Here is a 25,702-nt window from a genome sequence, read left to right on the forward strand (position 1 = left end):
TTAGAGAGAAGAACAGCATGCAAATGTGCACAGGTCAAGTAAAGATATTTCCAAGCGTGAAAATTATTCCTGTCACTGGCAGCTGTTATGCGAGAAGTAATAACATCCAGAAGCCTTGTCAGGCACTAACAGTGATAAGAATATCATTAGACTCCATCTGCAACCTCCAAGAGACCCAAAATGCCTTTGCAATCTTTTGTTCTAAGCAAAAGTGAAAATCCAAAGGGATGGATTCCCAAACCTGGACGCTATGAGTGTTACCACAGTGGTAAGAAACTTTTCACAAACACCCCTCCACAACAGGCTCACAGAAGGGAGAACAGAGAATACTTTTCAGAATTGCAGAATTTCAAGATCACAGACTTTATAGTAAACGGATGCTTGCTTTGCCAGCTTACTTATTTGTTTTGTGGAGAAATCAGAGTTAGGTTTGTAAAATCAAGTGAGCCATGAATACGTCAAAATATTTCCATTAAACCTTATTTTTGTCTGAATACATGGAGTAACTGAAACCAAAACATTTGACAGAAATGTATCAGTTTCACTGGCTTCGGGATGAACCAGTGCTACAGGCTGTGTTATGTATTTCACCAAAACTGTTGGTTTCATTTTCCTTCACTTGACTACATAACAGTCTCGCCCCCCAACTGTGGAAATACTCATCTGACACAATTTTTCTTTTGTTGGCACCTACCACCAAGGACCAACCACTGAGTGATCTCTTCCCAACATCCTGCACCTTCAGAATGAGGAAGGGCTATATGACTGCCAGATTTACAAGAAGTAGATGATGCATCCACTTGGGATACCTCATGTGCTAGTTTTCAAAGTTCTCTTTGTCCAAAAGAGGGAGTTATCCTAGTGCATTTGGATTCACTCTGGCTAGCAGCCCCAGTTTTTTCTTGGATAAGCTCTGAGAATACAAAAAGGTAATTCAGCTGACTTCAGCAAGCAACTCACCTGCTTCTGTTTCACTGTGAGAGGTATTAAGTCACTTATTTAATTAATTTGGGTGATTGATGAGGTATCTAAGTGCAATTGAAGCAGAAAAGTTACGTTACTTCTACATAGCTTAATTTCTTAAAACAGGTTTAATGACTTTAACTTAACGATGCAGGTAAGCCAAGATACAAGAAAAAATCAGAAGCCAGAAAGCATCCTAGACCACGTATGTAGAATCTTTTTGCCTTCTAGAACTTTACAAAGGTTGCCTCACTGCACAGCATGTTGATCTAGCTGCTAAGACTAAATGAAAGCGGAATTAAAATAGAACTTCTTATACTGAAAAAGAAGATCACTGGGGTTTTTGCACTATTCTTCCATCTAGAATTTCTCCTTTGCTTTTTCAATCTAAATTCAGTTATGTTTTTACTAAATTCTTTCCTTTAGCTAATACTTTCCAATATTTCATTATATTTTCCTTTGCCTTTTGCTTACCGCCTCTTTCCAGATCTTTGTTCAGCATCACTGCTTTCCTTTCTCTCATACTCTCCCTGGTTCTCTGCATGCCACATCTGTGGCGATGACTCTAGAGATAATTCCACCTGACAAATAAGGAATATCCACCTCCCTGGAGCCAAAATAAACTTTGAACTAGCTTAGTTATGTCTTTAACATGTGGTTCACTGGCCCTTTCACTGTTTATTACTGCAGGACAATATAATGATTAGATACTTGGCATCTTCTTTTGGTACCAACGTCTCAAGGCACTGGCAAAAAATTTGAATGCTTTATGAATCACTTGTTTATTGCAGCCTTGCAGCATTTTTACATTGTAATCTTTAAAAAAGCCATATTGATTCTAATGTTACTTATTTCTGTAGGACAGGACAAACCAACGCTGTTGATGACATCACACAGCTATGAGAACTGAAATAACATTCTAGCTGAAGTAAACCAATAAAATTGCAGTGACAGTCTATGGCCAAAACCACACATGGGACTTTTGCTGTTGCAGTTCTCTCTGAAAGACATACGTGACACTCTCGCAGAAGATATTCATGCTTATCCCCAAAGAGTCCCTCAACACCATTCATAGCAACAGGAACCTGGAAACAAGAGACCAAGTCGGGAGCAAAGTATAATATTGCTCACTGCACATAGTTGCTTGCAATTGTATATGCCAGCACAGGCTAGATAGTGCCACTTTAGTATTTTCCTAAGTGCAATCCTATTACAGGCCCTGAAGAAAAGCAAAGCACATCTACACTGGCTTTGTTAACTGTGCCATTGTACAAGACTTGGAGCAAATGCTGTGGCCTGTCTTTGTCTGTGTAGGTATCAGATGAACTGCATGGGAGCATAGTGGCTATCTCTGCACGCTCTATATGTCCGCACTGCAAGACTCTTCAGCTTACCTACACCATGCCCATGACTTGTATGCCCAATGCACACAGTTGACCACACTGGTGGCACCACTTTATGCACTCTACCAGCTGCTATTCTGTATTTGCTGCAAAGACATTTCTTGCTACAGTTCTTCAGAGGATTGTTTGAGAGGTGATGCCATCAGAAGGTTGACAGGGGGACAGTGCCTCCCAACAAGATGACCCTAGCAAAGTTATTAATCTGTGGATGAATCTTGCCATTCTGGAACAATTATTACTCCCGAACTGACACTACACAACCTTCCCCAATCTGCTGTGGAGACAAAGTGTGGTGCCATCTGCACAATGAACATGGTGAGCCAGACCATGCAGAGTGTCTGGGTCACACAGGTCATCTGCAACATCCCTCAGCACAATTTAGCATTGAAATAGCTCTATGTGCAACATGCAGGTTTAGGCAGCCACCATCTCAACTACCTTAACCATCAGCACAAGTTTCCCTGTCAGGAGATCCACCACCACTACATAAGGCAAAAAAAATACTATCACTCTAGACACCCATGAGATGACCATTCTCCTATCGTACCTCAACAGACAAAACAGGCAAGTCCCCTGCTCCTCCCCAAGATACACATAAAATAGGAAATAAAGAAGCACCCTCCTGGGACAGACCCATTCCCACCTCTCTGAAAGAAGAGGAGAGAATGGAGGAGAAAACAATTGACACAGGGAATACATCCACGTTACACTGAGGAGTAGCTCCCAGCAGTTGGGCTGGGATGAAAATTGGCATTTACTCTCTGACCCCTGTGGGTCAGACAGAGCTGGGAGGTCTTCTTCCCCATTACTTAATTGTTGGAGAGTCAGGACTAGGTGCCACTCACTGTAGACCATTGTAATATTTCTGAGATACTCCCTATGTCATCTTTTGTACTCCAGTAGCAGCACCTAAATTAAGAATAACAAGATGAAATGCACCCAGTTCTTCTGCATAGCTACTTTTTCAGGCTCTTCACCGATACAGATAAGAACTAGAGTATTCATTTCTATTTGTTTAATATTAATCTTCAAAGATTTATTAGTAAATTAAAGAGCTAAATTTTTCTGAAGTTCTGAAAACTTAAATTTTGCTATATCAAGCTGTCTGTGAAACAGCTTCTCCTAAAACAGTGCTCTAGGTGCAGGAAGTCAAAAGTTAAAAGCAGATCTACTCTGTCCTTCAAGACAGAATTAGTTTATGAAGTCATCCTTGATCCTGATTTAGCACCGCATCTCATGCCGTTTTACAAAAGATCAATCAGTACGGGCAGAGAAAGCAAGAAAAAAGACGAAATATGAGAAGCGTACAAAGACTACTGTAAAGACCTGCCACTTCTCAATCGTCATGTCAGAGACATCTGGAGCACTAAACACTCTTTCATAGCAAATTTCAAATAGCCCATATTCAGGAGAATGCATGGAAGAAAGAGGCAGGTCAGAAAAAAAGCAAAGCTCAAAGCAAAATATCTATTTGATTATTCTCAGGATATGGGTGGAATTACATTTTATGATCAACTTTAAGAACTTCCCATAGAGAATTCAAGTGGACCTACTTCTTTCTGTCCTAACTCTTGTTATTTCCTGCTAGTTATCATAAAATAGCAGCATCCTTAGCATCATTTGAAGACATTTCCCACTTCTTTCCATGCACGCATGAAAAGAACAAACATTTTCTTCTGGGTTTAGTGACAATTAAATGATGTGGCTGATTGTATGGTGGCATATGCTTAAGTAGAAGTGTGTGACTGCTGTTCTCTTGGTATTTGGAGCACTGTCATTTGCTTCATGCTTATCTTTGAAAGCAGGAACATCTTAAAATAAAAACTCAATGGAGCCAATAGGGAACTAGTTGGCAACGTGTACTTTAAATATGCTTTGGTTCTGCAAACATCTTGTGAGCCAGACTGCTCTTACAGAAGAGGACTATTTAGGTTTGTAAAGTTAAGTGTAATGTCAAGTGCTCAAACGCATTGAAAATTCGCATCAAACACTAGCACAGACTGTCTTAAATACAGTGTGTGTATTCACTTATGGGCAGGGTGAGGGTTGATGTTTTTGGTTTTCAGTCATCAGCCAAGAAATCACGAGTCTGAGGAAAAGGGACAGCAGTTCGGTTCCCAGCCCCTGCAACACACTGTGGAATAAATGTGTCTCAATCCTGGAAGGGGAGAATTATCTTAGGCTGTTTCCTTTCCAGTGAGTCCTGGCAGAAGAACAGGCAGGGAGAGAAGAAATGCGTGTGCTCACAGAGCTTCACAACAAGGAGATTCTCACTGCTGAGCAGATTACAGAATTGAAAGGAAATAGAAGTTATTGTCTTTAGCTAGAGACCATGAATCTGTGACCCGCTGGCTTATGTGTCCGCAAAATGAATGCAAAACAAGTGCCCATGTTAAAAGGAAGTCTATCTACAAGCAATGCACTCAAAACTGTTTAACTCTTCATTTTTATCTTAAAAGCTGAGGAATTTTAAACAAACTTGAAGATGCCAGTTTAAGGCTTCAACTTGGTTAAACGTGGCAAACTAAATGCATAATTTAATAGCCCCTTCTGCCTTTAGGAAATTATTTATTTTGTTGTGTTTATGTACTTTCTTGTATCAAACTCTGCAGACCTCCCACTACTGTTGTCACTCTGTTGTAGAGGTCCACAGAAACAGGTACAGTTCTTCTGATCTTATTTCTAGCTTTTATTCCACTCATCCCATCTTCTACTTCTTAAACAAATAATCCTGCTACCCATTTGCAGCATCTGCATGATCAGATCCTGTTTAAATGTCAGACATAAACCTTGAGAGCACTCAATAACTCAAAACACAGTGGTGATCAGCCTTTCATGCAGTTATACTATTCCAGGATCTATACCAGCTTGCATTAGGCTTGCAAATGAGATTTTGACTGCTTTGACTTACAATGCAGTGCAAGTCAGTGCACACTAATGATGGAAAATAGACTGCACATACAGTGGCACCACCGCAGCAAACACAGACAATATCAAATAATAGTCACACAATCTGTCACTGATCCTGTCGTTCTACCTGTATTTCTGTTTAGCAAAACTACTCCTGTTCCACCCAGAGCCACCTGCCTAGCACAACCCCATTTAATGTTGTACAGTACAACTTTTCCCTCCGCACAAAGGTGGAATGGTGCCCTGTGCGATCCTTCTCCAAATCAATAAAAGGGACAGGTGATGGGAAATTCCCAATGACTATATCTTTATTTCTCCCTAGCAAAGGGTCAGAGCACAACAGAGAAGGCGCACATGCAGGGCCAGTGGAGTACTGAAGACCTTTCAAGAAAAAGAGACACTCTCATCTTCCAGAAGAAGCTGCCGAGTCACGACAGGATCGCTTGACACTTTGTGCTGCTGCACATGATTAGATATCTCAGACTTAAACTGCCAGGTTTTCTGCTAAGCACTGGGACAACCAAGAATCAGGTCACTCGTGCTGATGTTAACTTTACAACTGCAATACTGAGATATGTGAGTGCTCAGATTGGGAACCTCTTCCTTCCTCTTTGTGTCAGAGTAGGATTTGTTAAAGTTCTAGCGATAATGCCAAGCACATCCTCTCCACTTCTTGGACAAAGAATGTATGTAGCATTCGATCAGAAAGACTCCTGTCATCAAGGTGATACGAATAACCCTATATGCTGGATGAAGTAGCCACACAAGTATATGTATGTAGATACACATAGATATAAAATCAGATGATCCTTGAGGTCCCCTCCAACCCAAGCTATTCTATGATTCTATGATTCTATGATTCTATATATCATATGCCAAAAAAATAGCTTTGATTTTGTCTGATACAGTCCTTTATAAATTAGAACTATCAGCTGAGAAGATTATATTCAAACTCAGATTTTAAAGGCAGATACTACTTTGTGCTCTTCACTGATTACTTTAAATGTCATACAAAAGCATCAGCTCTCCTTTGTAAGGAAGAACATACTTGCTATGCTCAAGTCACACAGGGAAAGCAACAGCTCTCGGAGAAGGGTTTGGCTGTCCTGAGTTCATCTTTCTCAAAAAACAAACTGTCATTTGGCTATGGGACACAGACTTTTAACGGGAAATACAAACCAACCGAAAGTTAAATTTTAACAAAGTTACGTACTTTAAGAAAAAAAGCATATCATATAATGTCTTAAGGCCCTCTTCCCAATAGAAAACCCTCCTCGTGTCCCACAGGAGTCAGTGGGAGCGGAAGACCTGAGCAGAGCAAGCTGTCACCCAGCCGAGGGGGATGGAGAGAGGGATGGGAGAGCGGGGCAGAGATGTGCGTGTGTCCCCGCCCCCCTTCACTCCCGGCCCCGAGGCCTTGCTGTTCCCGGAGGAGAAGAGATGTGTCCCTCCCTTAACTCCCGGCTCCGAGGACTTTGTGTCCCCGGGGGGCTGGAGCGGCGTTATCCCATCCCGGCGCTCCGCGACGGGCAAACGGGAGAGAGAGAGAGCCCTCGGCTTGGGAAAGGTCCAGGGGGAGGTGGGAGGAAGGGAAACATAAATAAACAGATTTGTAAAAAGTCTCCTCCTGCAGGCGGACACGTGTGGCGCAATTCGCTCCCGGCCCCGGCGCCCCCCGGCCCCGCACGCCGCCCCCCGCTCACCTCATGGCCCGGCTCCCCGCCAGCCGCCCGCTCCCCCAGCGCCCGGCCGGGGAGCGCAGCGGCCGCGGCTCCTCCCGCCCCCGCGGAGACGCCCGGCGGCGGGCGGGGCGGGGCTGGGACGGGACGGGGGGCGGGAAGCGTCCCCTGCCCGCCCCGGCAATCCGGACACCCGAGCGGAGGGGGAGCGGGGCTTGGAGAAAGGATGGGATGCTCTGCCGCGGGTACCCGAGGGCTTGGGAAGGGATGGGATGCGGGAGAAGCTGCGCCGTGAGTGCCGAGGGGTTAGGGAAGGGCTGGGATGCGGGAGAAGCTCCGCCGCGGGTACCCGAGGGGTTGGGAAAGGGATGGGATGCGGGAGAAGCTCCGCCGTGAGCGACCGACGACTTGGGCAAGGGCTGGAATGCGGGAGCAGCGCCGCCGCGGGTCCTCGAGGGGTTGGGGAAGGGGTGGGATGGAGAAGCAGCTCCGCTGTGTGTGCCCGAGGGCTTAGGAAAGGGCTGGGATGAGGGAGGAGCTCCGCCGCGGGTGTCCGAGGGGTTGGGAAAAGGATGGGATGAGGGAGCAGCTCCGCCGCGGGTACACGGGGGCTTGGGGAAGAGCTGGGATGCGGGAGCAGCTCCGCCGAGGGTGCTCGAGGGGTTGGAGAAGGAATAGGATGCGGGAGCAGCTCTGCCGCGGGTACACGAGGCGTTGGGGAAGGGACGGGATGCGGGAGCAGCTCCACCGGGGGTACGCGAGGGATTGGGGAAGAGGTGGGATGCGGGAGCAGCTCCACCGAGGGTGCTCGAGGGGTTGGAAAAGGTCTGGGATGCGGGAGCAGCTCTGCCGCGGGTGCCCGAGGAGCTGGGGTAGGGCTGGGTAACTTGAGGGGGCCAAATGTCCGTGGTAGAGCTGAGGGGGATGAATGGGGTGACCTAAGGCATTTTATGACCACAACGGTTCTGCAATAAAGCAGCATCGCAGGAGACCATGGGAATGCACTCCAGGCCACGTTGAGCTTCTGGTACATGCAACCCATGGCAGTGAAAAATCACACTGAAATTGTTTCACTATTTCACTGTGATAGATACTGTCCTGCTGTTCTAAAGGTGTATCCTGCAGGAGAGCAGGACGGGAATCTTCAGGGCTTCGTGAACACCACAGGGCTGTTGCTGTGTAGTTAAAGTAATACAGCTTCTGTGGGCTCCCAAGGTTGTACCCATTAAAGATGGATAAGGTGAGGTTCATGTTTAACACATGCATATAAGCAAGCAAAGACACACTTTTACAGGTATATTCTTTTTATCTGTTATCTCCCATGCTCTTTGAAACCTGTGATTTCTGCTAGGACACCTGCCATGAGTTTTATTCTCAGCAGAATGCTCCTCGTCTGTCAGTAAGCAATGAAGAAATGTGACAGTCCAGTTTGGTCCATCAGTGTCAAGAGGATTCCCAGATTGGATCCGGGCCAGTCAGTAAGCCTCAATGTCTTTCCCACTTCTCAGGTGGGTGCTGAAGTAAACATGGGCAGCCTGATCCAGTGGGATGTGTCCCTGCCCGTGGCTGGGGGGTGGAATTAGGTGATCTTTGAGGTTCCTTCTGACTTAAACCATTCTATGATTCTATGATTGTAAGAAGCTAAACTGTCGAGCCAGTTGTTGAAATAATGCTTTGGCTCTTTGCAGAGACGTCAGTAGATGGAAACCAGGTATATACAGTCACATTGTAACCAGCTGCTTTTGACAGAACACACAAATATCGGAAGCTCTGCACACACATGCTGCTGTCCGAGAGTTTTACTGACAGGTACCCAGCCTCGGTGTAACTTTGAGAGGTATCAGCTCAACTCCTTCTACTAATGGTCTACAGTGCAATGCCAAAATGAACTTTGTATCCAGTTTCCAATGGTTCTGGGAGAAAGCGCTCAGAAATCTGCATCCTGGATCCAGCGCGCTTATTTCTTAAGAATTGCTTATCAAGTTGCTTATCATCTGAAAAAATGGTTGAATATATGTAGGGAAATGTATTTTTTCCTCCAGTTTAATTTGAAAACAGGCTGAAACAGCTCTGCTAAACTTTTTGAAAGTCCTGAAACCCAGGTTGCCCACAAAAGCTATGGATACCTCATCACTGGAAGAGTTCAAAGCCACGTTGGATGGGGCTTTGAGAAGCCTGGCCTAGTGGAAGATCTCCCTGCCCATGGCAGGTGGGGTGGAACTGGATGATCTTTAAGGTGCCTTCCAATCCAAATCATTCCATGATTCTGTGATCTTACTGTGGACTGTGTTGGGTGACCGTAAGTACTGGCTCCTCATGTTATGAGCGTGAATAGATTATGCAAAAGGTCTATGCCTTTGGGGCTTGGCATGAAAGGGAAGTCCAGCCGTTAGTGCATTGGTGCAGGATGTGCAATAGGTGACATGAGTGTCTCCACGGCAGGATTGCTGTGGCCTGTCCTGCCCTCTAGTGCCTGCAGTGCTATCTCCCTCTGCTCCCACCTGCACACTCGAGGGATGCTGCTGTGATTCTGAGCAGGGACAGGGAGCTGCCGACTTCCAGGCCTCCTCCGCGCCACTGTGCAGAGCTGGCCACCCTGTGGCCTTACCCACTCGCTGGGGACAGCTGCTGCTGGGGACATAGACCAGAGAAGGGCATTTTGAGGGAAAGGGCATCAGGAGGGCTGCCTGTGGGAATGTAGTGTAAGGGATGTGGTGCTCGCACTCAGGCTTAGATAGGGTGGCTTTCCCAGCCCCTGTGTGCCAGCCCCTGAGCCACCCTGCCAGCGGCCACGCCTGTGCCACACAACCTATGTGTCTGCCAGCATCACTCCGGACAGGTGACAGCTACGCTACTACCTCATATTCCTTTTCTCCTACTTACTGTTGCTCATGGTTTCCTGCTTCTTTAGTGACAACAGGATGCAAGGGGTCCCCCTCTCTGCCCCCCGCCCATGTCTGGGGCTGAACTGAGCGACAAGGCTATTAATGGAAAACTGCCAGTGCAATATAAAGCTTCATGGCTGCATGCATGCATAAAAACATAACCCGTTACAGCAATCTCTACCACAATACAATCGCTTGACTTGTATCTATACATACTAATGAAGTTAAAAAGAAGGGCTTACAAGTAGCTATTTTTTTGTAATAATTTAAGTACACATAATAATGCCACAACCTATTTAAACAGAATAATTAAATGCTTCAAGTAATTTTTCTAGTAGTCAAACACAAAGCAGAAGTGACAAAATATTCCAGGTCATCACGTTTCTCTTGTAACATTTCAAACCCAAATATCCAAGTTAGCATTTGTTTGAATCTTTTCAGGAATTACCCATGGCAGTCCTCTAGGTTATGCTAAGTCCCCTGTAAATACATGACAAAACAATCATTCAGTAAAGAGGAATCCTTAAAACTAACAGTGTTCCAAAAATGAGCTGAAACATTTACAATTCTCATGAATCGTGTCATAAAGTCTTTTTATTTCTTTAGCTAAAATTAGCCTGAAGTTCTTTACCTGAAGTCATGGCAAGAGTCCCTATCATCATGGGAAAAGAAACAATGCAAAATCTTGGTCCTACTGAAATGGAGATAAACCTCCCACTGACTTCAAAGCCTAAACAAGAGTTTCTTTTCAAGCCTTCAATTCCAGTCATATGCATAAAAAGAAATGATTCTTCAAAACTTACAGACAGATGTGGTGAGCACCAACTACCATAATTTCACACATGTAACACATTTTGCTGGATCTTTTGAGTACTCAGTCGTAAAAGATAAAACAAGCACATTTTGTTGAAATACTGTCAACTTAGCAAGCAGAGGAGTTTCCAGCTTTGAAAAGCATCCATGGGTGTGTCTATCTACAGTCTGCACTATGTGACTCCTTTCAGGTTTAGCACGTTCATATTACATCAAACCACTGAGTGGATTTGTTAGTGGTTACACCTCATTACTTATGACTTTCAAATACCCGACACCTTCCAAGGGAGATTTTCTATGTTAGCAGTAGCTGGCCTGATTGTCACTGGATGTCCTGGTTCAGGATGGAGGGAAGGCGGGATCTGCCTATGAAGGCACATGTATGAGTGGGCTGGTGAAAAGTCTGGATGTCCCTTCTGAGGGCCTGGGATATTGAGCAGGTACTTGTCTCTTCAGGTGTCATTCCTGACATCCGATTCTCAGACTGGAGTCTGGCCTGCTGGGTTATCACACATCTGGGTTAGCAGAGAGGAGGTAGCACAAAGCAGTCTGCACAATGCAGGAATTTTTCCACAAGTGCAGCTAGCAAGGAAACAGTGCTGCTGTAGTGAATAGCAAATGTACTTTTATGAGGGGGAATGCCCCACTTGTGGAGTTGGCTGGAAAACAGACAGATACATGCAGCTGTACAGGCTGATTTTGTCAATCATAGAATCATAGAATAGCTTGGCTGGAAAAGACCTTTGAGATCATCGAGTCCAACCATACTTGTCCACTACTAAACCATATCCCTGAGCATTTCATCTACCGGTCTTTTAAATATGCAGGGATGGTGACTCAACCACCTCCCTGGGCAGCCCAATAACCCTTTCGGTGAAGAAATTTTTCCTGATATCTAATCTGAACCTCCCTTGGCACAACTTGAGACCATTCCCTCTCGTCCTATTGCCTGTCACCTGGGAGAAGAGAGACCAACACCCACCTCACTACAACCTCCTTTCAGGTAGTTGTAGAGAGCAATAAGGTCTCCCCTCAGCCTCCTCTTCTCCAGGCTGAACAATGGCAGTTCCTTCAGCCGCTCCTTCTGGGACTTGTTCTTCCTCCCCTTCACCACCTTTGTTGCCGTTCTCCGGATGCACTCCAGCACCTCAATGTCTTTCTTGTAGTGCGGGACCCAAAACTGAACACAGTATTTGAGGTGTGGTATCACCAGTGCTGAGTTCAGGGCAGAATCACTTCCCTGGTCCTGCTGGCCACGCTGTTTCTGATACAAGCCAAGATGACACTGGCCTTCTTGGCCACCTGGGCACACTGCTGGCTCATGTTAAACAGGCAGCTCCCTGTCAACTGACACCCCCAGGTCTTTCTCTGCCAGGCAGCTTTCCAGCCACTCTTCCACTAGTCTGTAGCACTGCACGGGGTTGTTGTGTCCTGAGTGCAGGACTCAGCACTTGGCCATGTTGAACCTCATACCACTGGTCTCAGCCCATCGGTCCAGCCTGTTCAGCCTGTCCCTTTGCAGAGCCTCCCTACCCTCCAACAGATCAACACTTCCTCCTAGCTTAGTGTCATCCACGTACTTAGTAAGGGTGCACTTAATCCCTTCATCCAGGTCATTGATAAAGATGTTGAACAGAACTGAACCCAACACTAAGCTTACAACTTGTGATTGGCCTCCAGCTGGATTTAACTCCATTTACCATTACTCTTTGGGCCTGGCCAGCCAACCAGGTTTTTTACCCAGCAGATGGTGCGCCTGTCAAGGCCAGTGGAAGCCAGTTTCTCAAATAGAATATTGTGAGAAATGGTGTCAAAGGCTTCACTACCGTCTAGGTATACTATATCCACAGCCTTTCCCTCATCCATTAAGTGGGTAACCTTGTCATAGAAGGAGATCAGGTTAATTTGACAGGACCTGCCTTTCATAAACCCATGCTGACTGGGCCTGATCACCGGGCTGTCTTGTGTGTGTTGTACTAGCACTCAAGTTGACCTGTTCCATGATCTTCCCCAACCCTGGTGTCAGACTGACAGGATCCTTACCTGGATCCTCCCTCCGACCCTTCTTGTATATGGGCATAACATTTGCCAAACTCCAGTTAAGTGGAACTTCCCCAGTCAGCCAGGACTGCTAGTAGATGATGGAAAAGGGTTTGGTGAACACCTCTGCCAGCTCCCTAAATACCCATCTGGGCCCATGGACTTGTGAATGTCTAATTGGCTGAGCAGATCTTCAGCCATTTCCTCTTGGATCATTGGAGCTTTGTTCTGCTCCTTCTCCCTGTCTTCTGGTTCAGGAGGCTGAGTAGCCAGAGAACACCTTATCTTACTATTAAAGACTGAAGCAAAGAAATCATTAAGTATCTCAGTCTTACCCTCATCCTGTCACTATTGTTTGGAGATTCTCCTTGACTCTCCTTTTGTTGTTAATATATTTGTAGAAACATTTTCTATTATCTTTCACAGAATTGGCCAATATAAGTTCTAGCTGGGCTTTAGACCTTCTGATTTTCTCTCTGCATGATCTCACTTCATCCTTGTAGACTTCCTGAGATGCCTGCCCCTTCTTCCAAAGCTCATATAACTTCCTCTTTTTTTTCCGAGATCCACCCAAAGCTCTCTGCTCAGCCAAGCTGGTTTTCTTCCCTGCCAGCTCATTTTTTGGCACACGGGGATGACTTGTTCTTGCGTCACCAGGATTTCCTTCTTGAAAAGTGGCCAGCCCTCTAGGACTTTAGGACTGCCTCACAAGGAACTTTATCAACCAACCTTCTAAATAGTCCAAAGCCTGCCCTCTGGAAGTCCAAGGTGGCCGTTCTGCTGACCCCCCTCCTTACTAGAGGTTTACTAGTCAGTTCTTCTCCTAGAACTGAGAATTCTATTATCTCATGATCATTGTGCCCCAGGTGTCTTCCAACCATCACAGCTCCCATAAGGCTTTCTCTGTTCACAAGCAACAGGTCCAGAGGAGCACCTTGCCTAGTTGGTTCATTCACCAGTTGTGTCAGGAAATTGTCTTCCACACAGTCCAGGAACCTCCCAGATTGTTTCTTTCTACTGCATTATACTTGCAGCAGACATCTGGCAAGTTGAAGTCTTCAACAAGAACAAGGACAAGCAATCGTGAGACTTCTCCCAGCTGCTTGCGAAATATCCCATCAGTCTCTTCTTCCTGGCTAGGTGGTCTATAGCAGACTCCCACCACAATACCTGTTTTATTGGGCATCCCATTGATTTTTACCCATAGACATTAACCCTATCACCACCACCGTTGAGCTTAAGGCAATCAAAACACTCTCTAACATAGAGGGCTACCCCACTGCCCCTCCTTCCCTGCCTATCCTGCCTGAAGAGTTTATAGCCAACCAGCAGCTTTCCAGTTATATGAGCTGTGCCACGAGGTTTCTGTGATGGCAATTATGTCATAGTTTTCTTGCTGTACAATGACTTCTAGTTAGCCCTGTTGGTTGCTCATGCTGTGTCAATTGGTGTACATGCACTTCAGTTGGGCTACTGATCCCGCCACACTCCTGAGGGGAATAGTCTTAATTCCTAAGTGACTACTAGCTGTCATTTCTAACCAATCAGTAACCTTTGCATCTTTCCTCCCACTTGGAGTGCTATCCCCGACATCCTCTCAGGGCACAGACCAAAGGGCCTTGCTAGCACACCATCTCTCAGACACTGCAGTGCCATTCCTAGGCTTTTTTCTATCAAGCCTGGTTTTGTCCCTCTCCCCCTTCACATCTAGTTTAAAGCTCTATTGCTTAGCCCTGCTAACTTCTTGGTAAGCATCCTTTTGCCCCTTGGCGAGAGGTGTACCCCATCCTTTGTCAGCAGGCCTAGAGTTGTGTAGGCCAGATCCAGGAGTCAGGAGGCAGAGGAGGATTTTACGCTGGCAGAAATTCCCAGTGGCAAATAACTCTTTGAACCTGGAGAGCTTCAGAGACAACAGGCTTTGTTCTATTACCTGCTTAGATGCCCATCCCAATTTGTCAGGAAAGGAGAGACTTAATGTGAGTGAAAGAAATTTATCTAAGTGCAGCTACCTTTCAAAACAGGGAAAGCGAGGAGATTCTGTCCTGAGAAACTAATCAAAGCACTTGCAAAGGTCATTAGGATTCTCTCAATGTCCTTCTCATGACCTTCTAGGATGGGGTGTGGGACAGCTTTATTTTTCAACTGCAAACGTCCCAGGTTTTTGATGGATTGGATTGTGTAGAAGGGGATAGAATTTCACTGCCGTTCATTGCACTAGTAACCTTTCTCTTGATTCTTTCAACCTGAAATCAGTAATGTCAGCATATGGAAAACACACTTTAATGCTTTACTGTTGCTTAGGTTCATCCTTCAGCATGGCTAAGGTTCAATAATTGTATATACACAGGAATTTCTTTCTTCTTTCAGCTAAGCCATTAATCTCCATTTACTTGATGACTTGACTCAGTTTCCAAATCCTCTGTTCCTGCTTGATCTAATTCTTCTAACTGTAAAGAGATGTGACTTGAAGACTGTTCCTCAGCAACAGGTTGGTCAGCTTCTTCTTTCTCTGTGACCGGTTGGTCAGCAGAATCTGTTTCACCAGCTTCCTTGGGTGCTGCATGCATTGGCCTTGGCTCCTCAGCAGGTGCCTCTGTCTGACCAGACAGGGGTTTACGGCTAAATGCACCTAAGCGTTTTTCAACCACTGTACAAATCAAGGCTGAAACAGAGAAAAACACCATTAACAAACATGGAGGAAATAAATATAATTTGATATTATTTTATATATTACTGACCTATAACTTCTTAAACAGGGAAAAGAAACACTACTAAAAATACCTGAATGACAAAACCCATCCCTGCTGCTGTAGCCTTGTTCCAGCAAAATGAGCGGTTTACTCTGAATGCAGTGATTTGAAAGAGTTCACCTGGATTGTTTTGTTGATTTCCTCACAATTCTTCACTTCCAGAACAGATCACCCCACCAGGAACAAGAGTAGCCAGGTTACTTACAGCATGATGGTTTTGGTGGTGGGAAATACTGGACTATGGGAGATATCAAAAGATTTTCTCATTCTGAGAAGCAGCTGTAAAGCACATATTCTTAACTATTTTTTGCTGCTCAAACTTCATGTTTCCAAACATTATACACCTTCAAAATCAAAGAGCACAAAAAAAAAATCAAAACTCACTTTGATTTACACCATTTAAATATGAAAAATAGAGGCCAACAATGAAGGGAGGTTGAACACAGAAAACAGGGCAATGTATAGGTACTAAAAAAAAACCTCGTTAATTCATGGGTTGACTTTAGCAAGTAAAAGAAGGATTGGTCATCTCTGAGAGGACAAACAGCTCTGTTATTGGACAGTGACAAAATAAACTCTTAAAGTACCATCTTCATTCAAACAGGTTAAAAATGTATCCTTAGAGATTTTTGCTATGTCTTTGCATAAGTCGGGGGGAAGAAGGAACAAACTATCTCAGCCGAGGCTGCATCTGCATCTACAAAACTTGGAGAATCTGATTTGCATTTCCTTTTGCAGAGATGATGTTTATTCATCAGTAGGGAATTTGGTGTGAGTTGGGAAATAGAGTAAATAGCAAAACAGGGGCTGCTGGCTGCTGGTATTACTTATTGGCTTGCTCCAGCTGCTCTGTGTGACTTGGAACTGGTGCAAGACTACAGTATCTGGTTAAAAAATTACACAGAAAGATGTAACAGGAATATAATAGACATTCTTATCAATAGTGTATCCTACAATAACATTCTCTTTGGGATGTTTATTCAGTAGTCACATCCAATACCTGTTTCTTAAAAGGTGAGAAAATTCCCTCTCTTCTGAAGAGCTACATGAGGAAGCGATCCTTGAGTGTACACATCGGTACACATATCGTAGGAGAAATACCTAGCTGTAATTATCCAAAATATACCTTAACAAAGGATCTTGGTTAAACTTAAAATAAATCCAAAAGGAAACAAACACAATTGTAATTCAAACCCAAAATCACAGAGGAAAACCACAGGAATGGAAGATATAATGCAAATATAAAAAGTGTTTTGACCTAGGACAACCACGGTGGACACGCATTCATCATAATTTGGTGTTTCTACACAAGACAAAGTTTAGATTGATCAGGTGTTTCAACTGCAGCCTCAGAAGAGTGACTAATACAAGAACTTGAATATTTAGCTTTTTGCATGTCCCAGCATCAACACATTTCAAACAGCATAAAGTCATCAGAGAGAGAGTACTGCAGCACGACTGACATTTCTATTATTTCAGCTGAAAATCATTACCTTGATTTGTGTAGTAATAATTTTCCAACATAAAACATACATTAATATAGTAAAAAAACCCAAAACCACAAAAAGCCATGGGTACTTGGAGCTCTTGCTAAAATGACACCTGCTGCCTTAAACCACAGTGACCCTGCAATTGTGATACTTGTTATGACTGGGGTAAAAACAATAAAAAACATCAAGCAGCCCAGATTACATTCTGGGATTTGGTAACTTACAGTCAAGCACTGCCCTCGCCAGAACCTTCCTCTCTAGTGTTTCTTCCACTTCTGTCATCAGCCATGGAAGGAATTCTGTCTCAATATCTGTAAGCATTTAGCAGGAAGAAAGAAAGAAAGTCTTTTCATTAAGGGTGAGGGACAGGATCTTGGGGTTGTTTTTCATTTGCTATGATCATTAAGGGATGAACATCCTTGCCAAATGACACTTGCTTTTCAAGAGCCAGATGAAATCTCTCAGGTGTTGTTTCGTTTCTTATCTCCTGCCTCTGTTACTGAGATTCTTCATTGTTATGGATCCAGATCAAAGTCCTCTCAACTGCAGTGATTTTCAAAGGGGTCTGGCACCCTTGAAGGGCCAGCACAGCTGAGCTACACAGTAATGTTCTAGTGAGATGAAAATAACTATCCTGAACAAGTCAGGAGAATAACATTTCCTGCCTTGCTTTCCAAAGACGTCTGGCTTCTGGTCTGCTGAAAGCATTTGTTCCCTCTGACTAATGAGCTCTTGCTCTTGTATTTCTCAAATCATGCTCTTTGTACGCCATGGTCCCAAAGCCTGCCTTGTTTGCAAAATACACTGTTTCTGCATTTGTCCCATGACTCATTCTGGAGAGAGTATATCCATTCCCAAGCTGTCGTCTCTCTCTCTTTCTCTCTGTTCTACCAATCCTAACCGCTCATTTATCTCTCTCCAATTCAAAAGCAGCTTTTCTCATTGTAACACTGTCAGCTCTTGCTTATTCTTCACTACTTGTACAAATGACCAATAACATTTGTTTAAGAAGTTTGAGTTTGGAAACTCTCTCTTCAGCCACAAATGTAAATGAATAAAGTCTTGTGACAGTATTCTAAGTCATTGGATAGTAAGTTATGTTTTATGGTTGTTCTGACTTTTATATTACTCAGTTCACATATTAAAAAAAAAATACAAACCTCTTTCAATAGGATCATAAAAAAAGCCACTCTCACGAAGATTGTTGAAGACTGAAGGAATGAGATCAGCCAGGTAATGCTGAGTGAATGCTCGAGCTGCAATTTTCTCTGTCGTCTCTTTCTGTTTCTGCAGCATTTGCATGTGCTGGCGTATGCGACGTTCCTGTCAAGACAATTTTTGTTGTGGTTTTAACTCCAGCTGGCAACTAGGACTATGCAAGCACTCTTTCATCTCCCACCCTACACCCTTCCATGGGATAGGGAGGAGAAGCAAGTAAAAAGGAAAATTCCTAGGTTGAGATAAAGACAGCTTAATAGGACAACAAAGGAAGAGAGTATAAGGATAATAATAATAATAACAACAGCAAATACAAAACAAGTGATACACAGTGAATTGCTCACTGCCTGACAACTGATACACAGTCCATCCCTTAGCAGTGATCCCTGAGCAGTGAACCCTGGCCCCTGGCCAACTTCCTGTTTATACACTGAACATGACGTTATATGGTATGGAATATCTCTTTGGCCAGTCCTTCATTTCTTAGCAACAACTAAAAACATCAGTGTATTATCAACATTCTTCTCATACTAACTCAAACGTACAGTAGCTGCTGGGAAGAAAACGTACTCTATCTCAGCCGAGCATAATCACTACCTGGCAACAACTAAAACAATAGCTGTTATCAACATTATTCACACACTAAATCCAAAACTGAGCAGCTACTGGTAAGAAAATTAACTCTATCCCAGCTGAAACCAGGACAAAAATATCATAGGTAAAACTTTCAGGCCTCTACCTGTTACTCTTTTGATTTAGACTTTGAAGAATTATAACAGTGTGAGAGTCATAAATAAGAAAGATAATCGAGAGTACTGATACTTATGGCCTCTAACTTTCACAAAAACTTCTCATGTGAATAAGCACTTGAAAGCAAGCTGGTACTCAATGTATGGAGTACTAAAATCCATGAGGACTAGAGGGAAACATATTCCTCTGATATACCTTTTCTCGTTTTGGCAAGTCTGTAAAATAAGGGCCTTATAGAGGACCAAATGAAACCCTTCTCTGATACCTTAATATTCATTGATATCATGACTCTGCTTTATTAAATAAAGCTGATTGTTGGCCTTGGAAAGAGATGAAGTTGGGTCAGGATTTCCTGAATGTTCTGTTTTTCCCATTTTATATCCTATTTGATGTAATTAAAGATAAAAACTCAAACTGGTCTGGGAAAACATGGGCAAAACCCCCAAATATATAAGGCTGATGAATAGCAAGTAATTAAGACTTGTCCTTTCTATTTACTAGATAGTACTAATATAACTTAATATTCAGAGATCTTGAGAGATAGGCGTACACATAGAGTAGGTGCATGCATTGAGTGAGAAAGACTAGGAGGTGCCTTTCTTACTTTCAAGCTCTGTGACTATTCGTTTAGCTATTATTATAATGAAAAGGCTGAGTACAGCGACACCAAGTACAAAGGACATGTAATCAGATATCCAAGTACACCAGGTCACTGGAGCATGACTGTTTAATAAATTAATGCAAAAACCTGGTGCTAGTGCATGAGAGCAAATTTCAGAGTGCAGCTGTATGGTACCAACATGCTTTGAGTAATACCAAACTTGACAATACCCTTTCGGGCATATCCAACTTATTTAAAGCTTGTCTTTCATTACTGGAAATAGTTTCTTTTCTGAGGAGCATTCAGACAGGCCTCTTCTGCTCTTAGGATGTCCTACCTTCTCCTCTCTGTATCGTCTGTCCTGCTCTTCCAGGCGCTGTACTTCAGCGAGCTCTGCATTACGCAGCTCTGCATACGCACGCTGACGTGCCCGCAGCTGGGCCAGCTCTTCTTCCTCCATCACTTCCAGCAAAGCTTGCTCAATCGTTTTCCCAATCAATACTTCCAGCATCGGCTTGACTTCAACGTCAAAGTCAAACAGCTGAGGATGGGAGTCAGTGAAACAGAGATAAACGTCCCTTGATCACAATCACTCTTAGCATCTTGACAAGGAGAAAAGGAGGATGAGCAAAGTCCATGTGCTGAAGACAGAGCTGAGAGGTGTAGGTGTGGGGAGGCAGTATCAGTTAAGGCAAGAAGCATGAATGTAGCTGGGGGCTAAGCAATGAATGGGCCAGAGTGAGACACCGCACACCCTGCCACAGCCACTGTGGGGGCTGCCAGGGAGAAGCAGAGCACCCACCTGGACCCTATTTCTGCTCATTTCTTGGTTCCTAACCCCTTCTTGGGCTGGACACTGTTTCTACAGGGGAGAGCAGTGTAGTTCTTAGCTGAAAGCAGCAGAACCAGTGCACGTGAAGAAGCACCTTCCTTAATTTTGGACTTAACCTTACAGCAGATGTTGAGGACTTCTTTTCCCCCCATGTTCTGTGAGGATAAGTTCCTTTCTGTTTCTATCTGAATTTTGTGTTAGAAATGTGTCTTGTACGGGAGACATGTTTTGATAGCACTTGCAGACCTGACTTCACTTCATACCTCTCCTTCTTCTATCTGTGTGGCCACATCTCTTCCCGTTTTGGCTGGTATGAAGAGTGGTGTGGGTGGTCTGTCCAAAAATGCATCTGTTTGACACTCTCTATCAACCTCTATTATCTGGTCACTAATCTCTTCCAAGTACAGTTCTAGAAATAAAAGCACAATTAATGCCATAATGAGATTATTTTTATTTTAACTCTCAAGTATTTTTGATGATGCTACAGGGTGAATTATATACAAAGCGTGCAATAAAATATCCTCTATAAAGTTAATAAAAGAGATGTCTCATCTTAAAATATAGATTAGTTTGCAGCATAGACCAACTGATGCCATTGTCTGTAATGTCTGGTACACTTCCTAAAAGCACATTTCACTTAGTAGGTTTCAAAAGTCAGTCTAGACCATTTCAGCCCACCTTGCAGAAAAAAAACAGTTCTTGGTAGAATCAATGGGATAGGGCATTTTCAAAATGATTACCTATCTACTAACAACTCATATTGAAAACATACATTTTTCTTCATTGTATGCGGCAAACCAGAACACTGGATCTGCTGCTTTTAAAGAATGATAGTCCACTTATGGCCCCACCAGCAGTGGCTTTGAGGTAACCACACATCTATAACAAACAAAATGTGCTTGATTTGCATGATAACTGTCTGTCTCCCCTTGAGATAAATAGCCTGGCTCAGATCATAAAGTCTGTGGAGTACTTAAACTTATCTGCATTAGCCAATGGGAAGGACACAAGACCAAGACTATCACACTAGATAGCCTCCTTCTTGTATCCAATGGTGAAAAGCTGCTGTGTGCATTGGAGGTGGTATAGGAAGTTCAACAGGGCTAGGACAGAGGGAATTCAGAGGCCAAAAACCATGTCTCACCAAAAACATGCAACATAGCTGCTTTCTCAGTTTATAAGTCAGATCAACCTGAAGTGATTTTCAGAGGGCACAGCAGTACTTATACTCTCATCATGATTACCCCACTGCCAGATTTTGGTTTTCCTACAGCTAAAATTGTTTTCCCATAAATAGGGCAGCTTCTATTCTAAACTAGTGTCTGTCCCCCAGTTTTCAACAGTAGTCTTATTCTTACAAGTAAAATTTTAAAATTTTTAAAACACCTCAATTTTAAGCACATGCCAAACTTCTCTGATGATACTGCAAAAGGAAATAATAAATGAAGAAGTCCTGACTAGGGTTCAAGAACATACACTGACAACTGAAAAACAGAGCCTCTAGGAAAATGTCACACATTTGCCAAATTCATAGAATCATAGAATCATAGAATAGTTTGGGTTGGAAGGGACCTTAAAAGATCATCTAGTTCCAACCTCCCTGCCCATGGCAGGGACACCTCCCACTGGATCAGGCTGCCCAAGGCCTCGTCCAGCCTGGCCTTGAACACCTCCAGGGATGGGGCATCCACAGCTTCCCTGGGCAACCTGTGCCAGTGCCCTACCACTCTCATCGTGAAGAATTTCTTTCTTATATCTAGTCTCAATCTGTCTCTCTCCAGTTCATAGCCATTGCCCCTAGTCCTATCACTACAAGCCTTTGTAAAAAGTCCAGCTCCCTTGTAGGGCCTTTTCAGGTATTGGAAGGTCACTCCTTCAGGTATTGGAAGTTCATTAAATACAACTAAATAGAAGCGGTTATAATGGAAAGGATTAGAGAACCTCTGATACTAGAATTCTGTGATTCAAACCTTAGTAAAATGTGATGCTACCAACTCCATCATCAATTTAGCAAGTGAATATAAAGCAGCAAGTTTTTGTTTTCAGATGAATTTTTTAAAAAATCAGCCTTTTACCTGTCTGCACGTGAACATGCTCCCTGCCTTTCACAGGCTCAGGTGTTCTTGAGCGTATGTGCTCTTCTGCACACTTCCTAGTCAGTAATCTTCTCCATGCTTCCGTCTGCCTTTGAATCTCAAAGGGTTTGGGTTGGGTACTCTGAGAGGGGAGGAAGAAGAAAAACCCCCACAGAACAGAACACACTTTGTACTTGGAAAGTATATTAATTTCTCTCTGCAGGAAATTGAAGGTTGCAGTTTGATTTTAATGCTGCACATCTAGCATTCTGGATTTACTTTTCTGAGTCTTGACCCTAAATTTTCAATTACCTTGAAGACTGTAGAGCATGAAACTCATAAGCTTTGTTAGCTGCCTACAACACATACTAATGACCTCTCACACTAAAAGCAATCAGTTGCTATTTGGAAGTAGATATCACATACAGAATTTTGCTTTGCAAGATAAAGTATATTAAAATAGCATGTTCTTGCTTTAAGAAGGTCAAATGGACTTAAATCCAATTATCATCAACAGAATTGTTAACGATAGGTTCTTTATTGCTGGTGAAGAAAAGAAACCCATAATAATTTTTATATTCAGTACTGTGTTTGTGGATTGAAATGAACATTGACTTTGAATTTAAACAGAATATATGTGAAATTAATTCTAAAAAAGCTACTGGACAACACAAAGTTATTTCCATGAAGTAGCTTTTAAAAATACAGACTGCTTTAAACTCTTACATGATGAGAGTATCTGTATAGAAATCTTATCTGAAAATAAAGTATCACTAAATAATTTATTACTGTATCAGGATAAATAAAATAATTTTGTCTCCATGCAAGCAGCTTTTGCATACAGCTGGACCACCTAGTTCTGTTTCTTCAATAGAGTAAGCTGAAGTGTATCCCAAGACTTAATTTCCCAAGAACTGCTGTTCTCACTGATAACACCTGTGGACGTATTATGGTAACAGATGGTACAGTGATGTCTTGTATTCAGTACCACTACACTAAAGAAATGGGAGAGGAAATAAAATACTTAATGGGAAAAAATAATCAGAACTACAGAAGTTCACGGGAAATGGTGCTTTTACAAAAGGCTGAAAACAGTCACACACTAGTTTAACAGGACAGCTTGTGACTGTGGAACATTTTACTACTTCAGTAGTAAATAACTACTGTAACTACTAAAATAACTAACTACTAAAATAAATACTAAATACTAAAATAAATTCTAAAAAATTGAAATAACTACTAAAATAAATAACTACTGTAACTACTAAAAAACTATTACTTCAGTAGTCATAGCTACTTCAATTACTACTTCAGTAGTCAAAATTATTGATAAGGAATAGTTTTCCTGCACTACGTATTACTTTATAAAGCTGTAGTACACTCTACATAAAAAACATACCGCAGGAAGGACATGAAGGGCATAAGTGTTGCCGCGCACCACTCTCCTGTTGTAGATGGTGCTGGTGTAATGAAGAAGCACAAGTGGTTGTGGTTACAGAGCTGCAACCCATATCATAATATCATAGAATCATAGAATCATTGAATCATTGAATCATAAAATGGTTTGGGTTAGAAGGGGCCTTTACTGATCCTTTAGTCCAACCCGTCTGCAGGAATCACAGAATCACTAGATTGGAAAAGACTCTAGAGATCATCAACTCCAACTGTACCCGTCCACTACTAAATCATGTCCCCAAGCACCTTATCTACCTGCCTTTCAAACACCTCGAGGGATGGTGACTCAACCACTGCCCTGCGCAGCCTGTGCCAGTGCTTGATAACCCTTTCGGTGAAGGAGCAGGGACATAGAATCATAGAATCAAAATTGTAGAATGGTTTGGGTTGGAAGGGACCTTAAAGATATCCAGTTCCAACACCCCTGCCATAAGCAGGGACACCTCCCACTGGATCAGGCTGCCCAAGGCCCCATCCAACCTGGCCTTGAACACCTCCAGGGATGGGGCAGCCACAACTTCCCTGGGCAACCTGTGCCAGTGTCTCACCAACCTCATTGTGAAGAAATTCTTCCTAATGTCTAGTCTAAATCTGCCCCTCTCCAGTTTATACCCATTGCCCCCAGTCCTATCACTACAAGCCTTTGTGAACAGCCCCTCTCCAGCTTCCTGTAGCCCCTTCAGGTACTGGAAGGTCGCTATAAGGTTTCCTCGGAGCATTCACTTCTCCAGGCTGGTCAATCCAAACTTTCTCATCTAGTCTTCAGATAGATCGTGTTGCTCAGAGCCCCGTCCAACCTGACTCTGGATGTTCCCAGGGATGGAGCACCTGCCCCCTCCCCGGGCAGGCGGTGGAGCCCTAACACCACAAGCCCTAAGGGCTCCGAAAGCCCCGAGCGCGCCGGTTCCCCGCGGCCACGGGCAGGCAGGGGCCTCGGAGCCGGGGCGGCACTCACGGAGCGGTGTCGTGCGGCGTCGCTCGGTACTTAGGGCGGGCGGGCGGCGGCTGCGGGCGGCTGCAGTAGCTGTAGGTGCGCTGCATGGCGGGGTCGGCGGCTGCAGGGCCCGCAGTAACTGCCCGCACCGCGGCAACCGCGTCCCCGGCAACGCGCTGGGGCGGAGCTGCGCTGGGGACAGCCCCGTGCGGAGATGGGGGAGGAGAGGCTGGGGAGCTACTGCGGGAGAGGGACCAGGGGGATGACAGCGGCTGAACGGGAGCCAGGCGGCCAAGAATCTTAGAATTATAGAATCATGGAATTGTAAAATCATCGAATCATAGAATCATATAGAATCATAGAATCACCGGGTTGGAAAAGACCTCTTGGATCATTGAGTCCAACCATTCCTATCAACCACTAAACCATGCCCCTGAGCACCTCATCTACCTGTCTTTTAAACACCTCCAGGGATAGTGACTCAACCACCTCCCTGGGCAGTCTCTGCCAGTGCCCGATGTCCCTTGCTGTGAAAATTTTTTTCCTGATGTCCAGCCTGAACTTCCCCTGGCGCAGCTTGAGGCGATTCCCCCTTGTCCTGTCCCCTGTCACTTGGGAGAAGAGGCCAGCTCCCTCCTCTCCACAACCTCCTTTCAGGTAGTTGTAGAGAGCAATAAGGTCTCCCCTCAGCCTCCTCTTCTCCGGGCTAAACAACCCCAGCTCTCTCAGCCACTCCTCATAAGACTTGTTCTCCAGCCCCGTCACCAGCTTCATTGCTCTTCTCTGGACACGCTCCAGAGCCTCAACATCCTTCTTGTGGTGAGGGGCCCAGAATTGAGCACAGTATTCGAGTTGCGGTCTCACCAGTGCCGAGTACAGAGGGAGAATAACCTCCCTGGATCTG

At 44.0% G+C, this 25,702-nt stretch overlaps 2 protein-coding genes across 2 annotated transcripts in view; both read right to left on the minus strand.

Annotated features, from left to right (window-relative positions):
- Positions 1 to 7,085, minus strand: part of PLAGL1 (PLAG1 like zinc finger 1) — a 45,700-nt gene extending 38,615 nt beyond the window's left edge. Inside the window, exon 1 of the mRNA XM_054061810.1 lies at positions 6,980 to 7,085. The gene's annotated coding sequence lies outside the window, so the exon portion shown is untranslated. The remainder of the gene's footprint in view (positions 1 to 6,979) is intronic.
- A 2,906-nt stretch (positions 7,086 to 9,991) lies between these two features.
- RSPH3 (radial spoke head 3) lies at positions 9,992 to 24,956 on the minus strand. The gene is made up of 8 exons (XM_054063338.1): positions 24,820 to 24,956; positions 23,809 to 23,869; positions 22,410 to 22,551; positions 20,598 to 20,743; positions 19,840 to 20,043; positions 18,094 to 18,256; positions 17,158 to 17,244; positions 9,992 to 15,355 (listed from the first exon to the last, which is right to left on the minus strand). Exons 1-8 carry the CDS (start codon positions 24,903 to 24,905, stop codon positions 15,069 to 15,071), a joined length of 1,176 nt encoding a protein of 391 aa, XP_053919313.1. The 5' UTR covers positions 24,906 to 24,956; the 3' UTR covers positions 9,992 to 15,068.
- Between the last annotated feature and the right edge of the window lie 746 nt (positions 24,957 to 25,702).

This window comes from Cuculus canorus, chromosome 3, assembly GCF_017976375.1.
Source record: "Cuculus canorus isolate bCucCan1 chromosome 3, bCucCan1.pri, whole genome shotgun sequence".
In the NCBI taxonomy this organism is placed as follows: domain Eukaryota; kingdom Metazoa; phylum Chordata; class Aves; order Cuculiformes; family Cuculidae; genus Cuculus; species Cuculus canorus.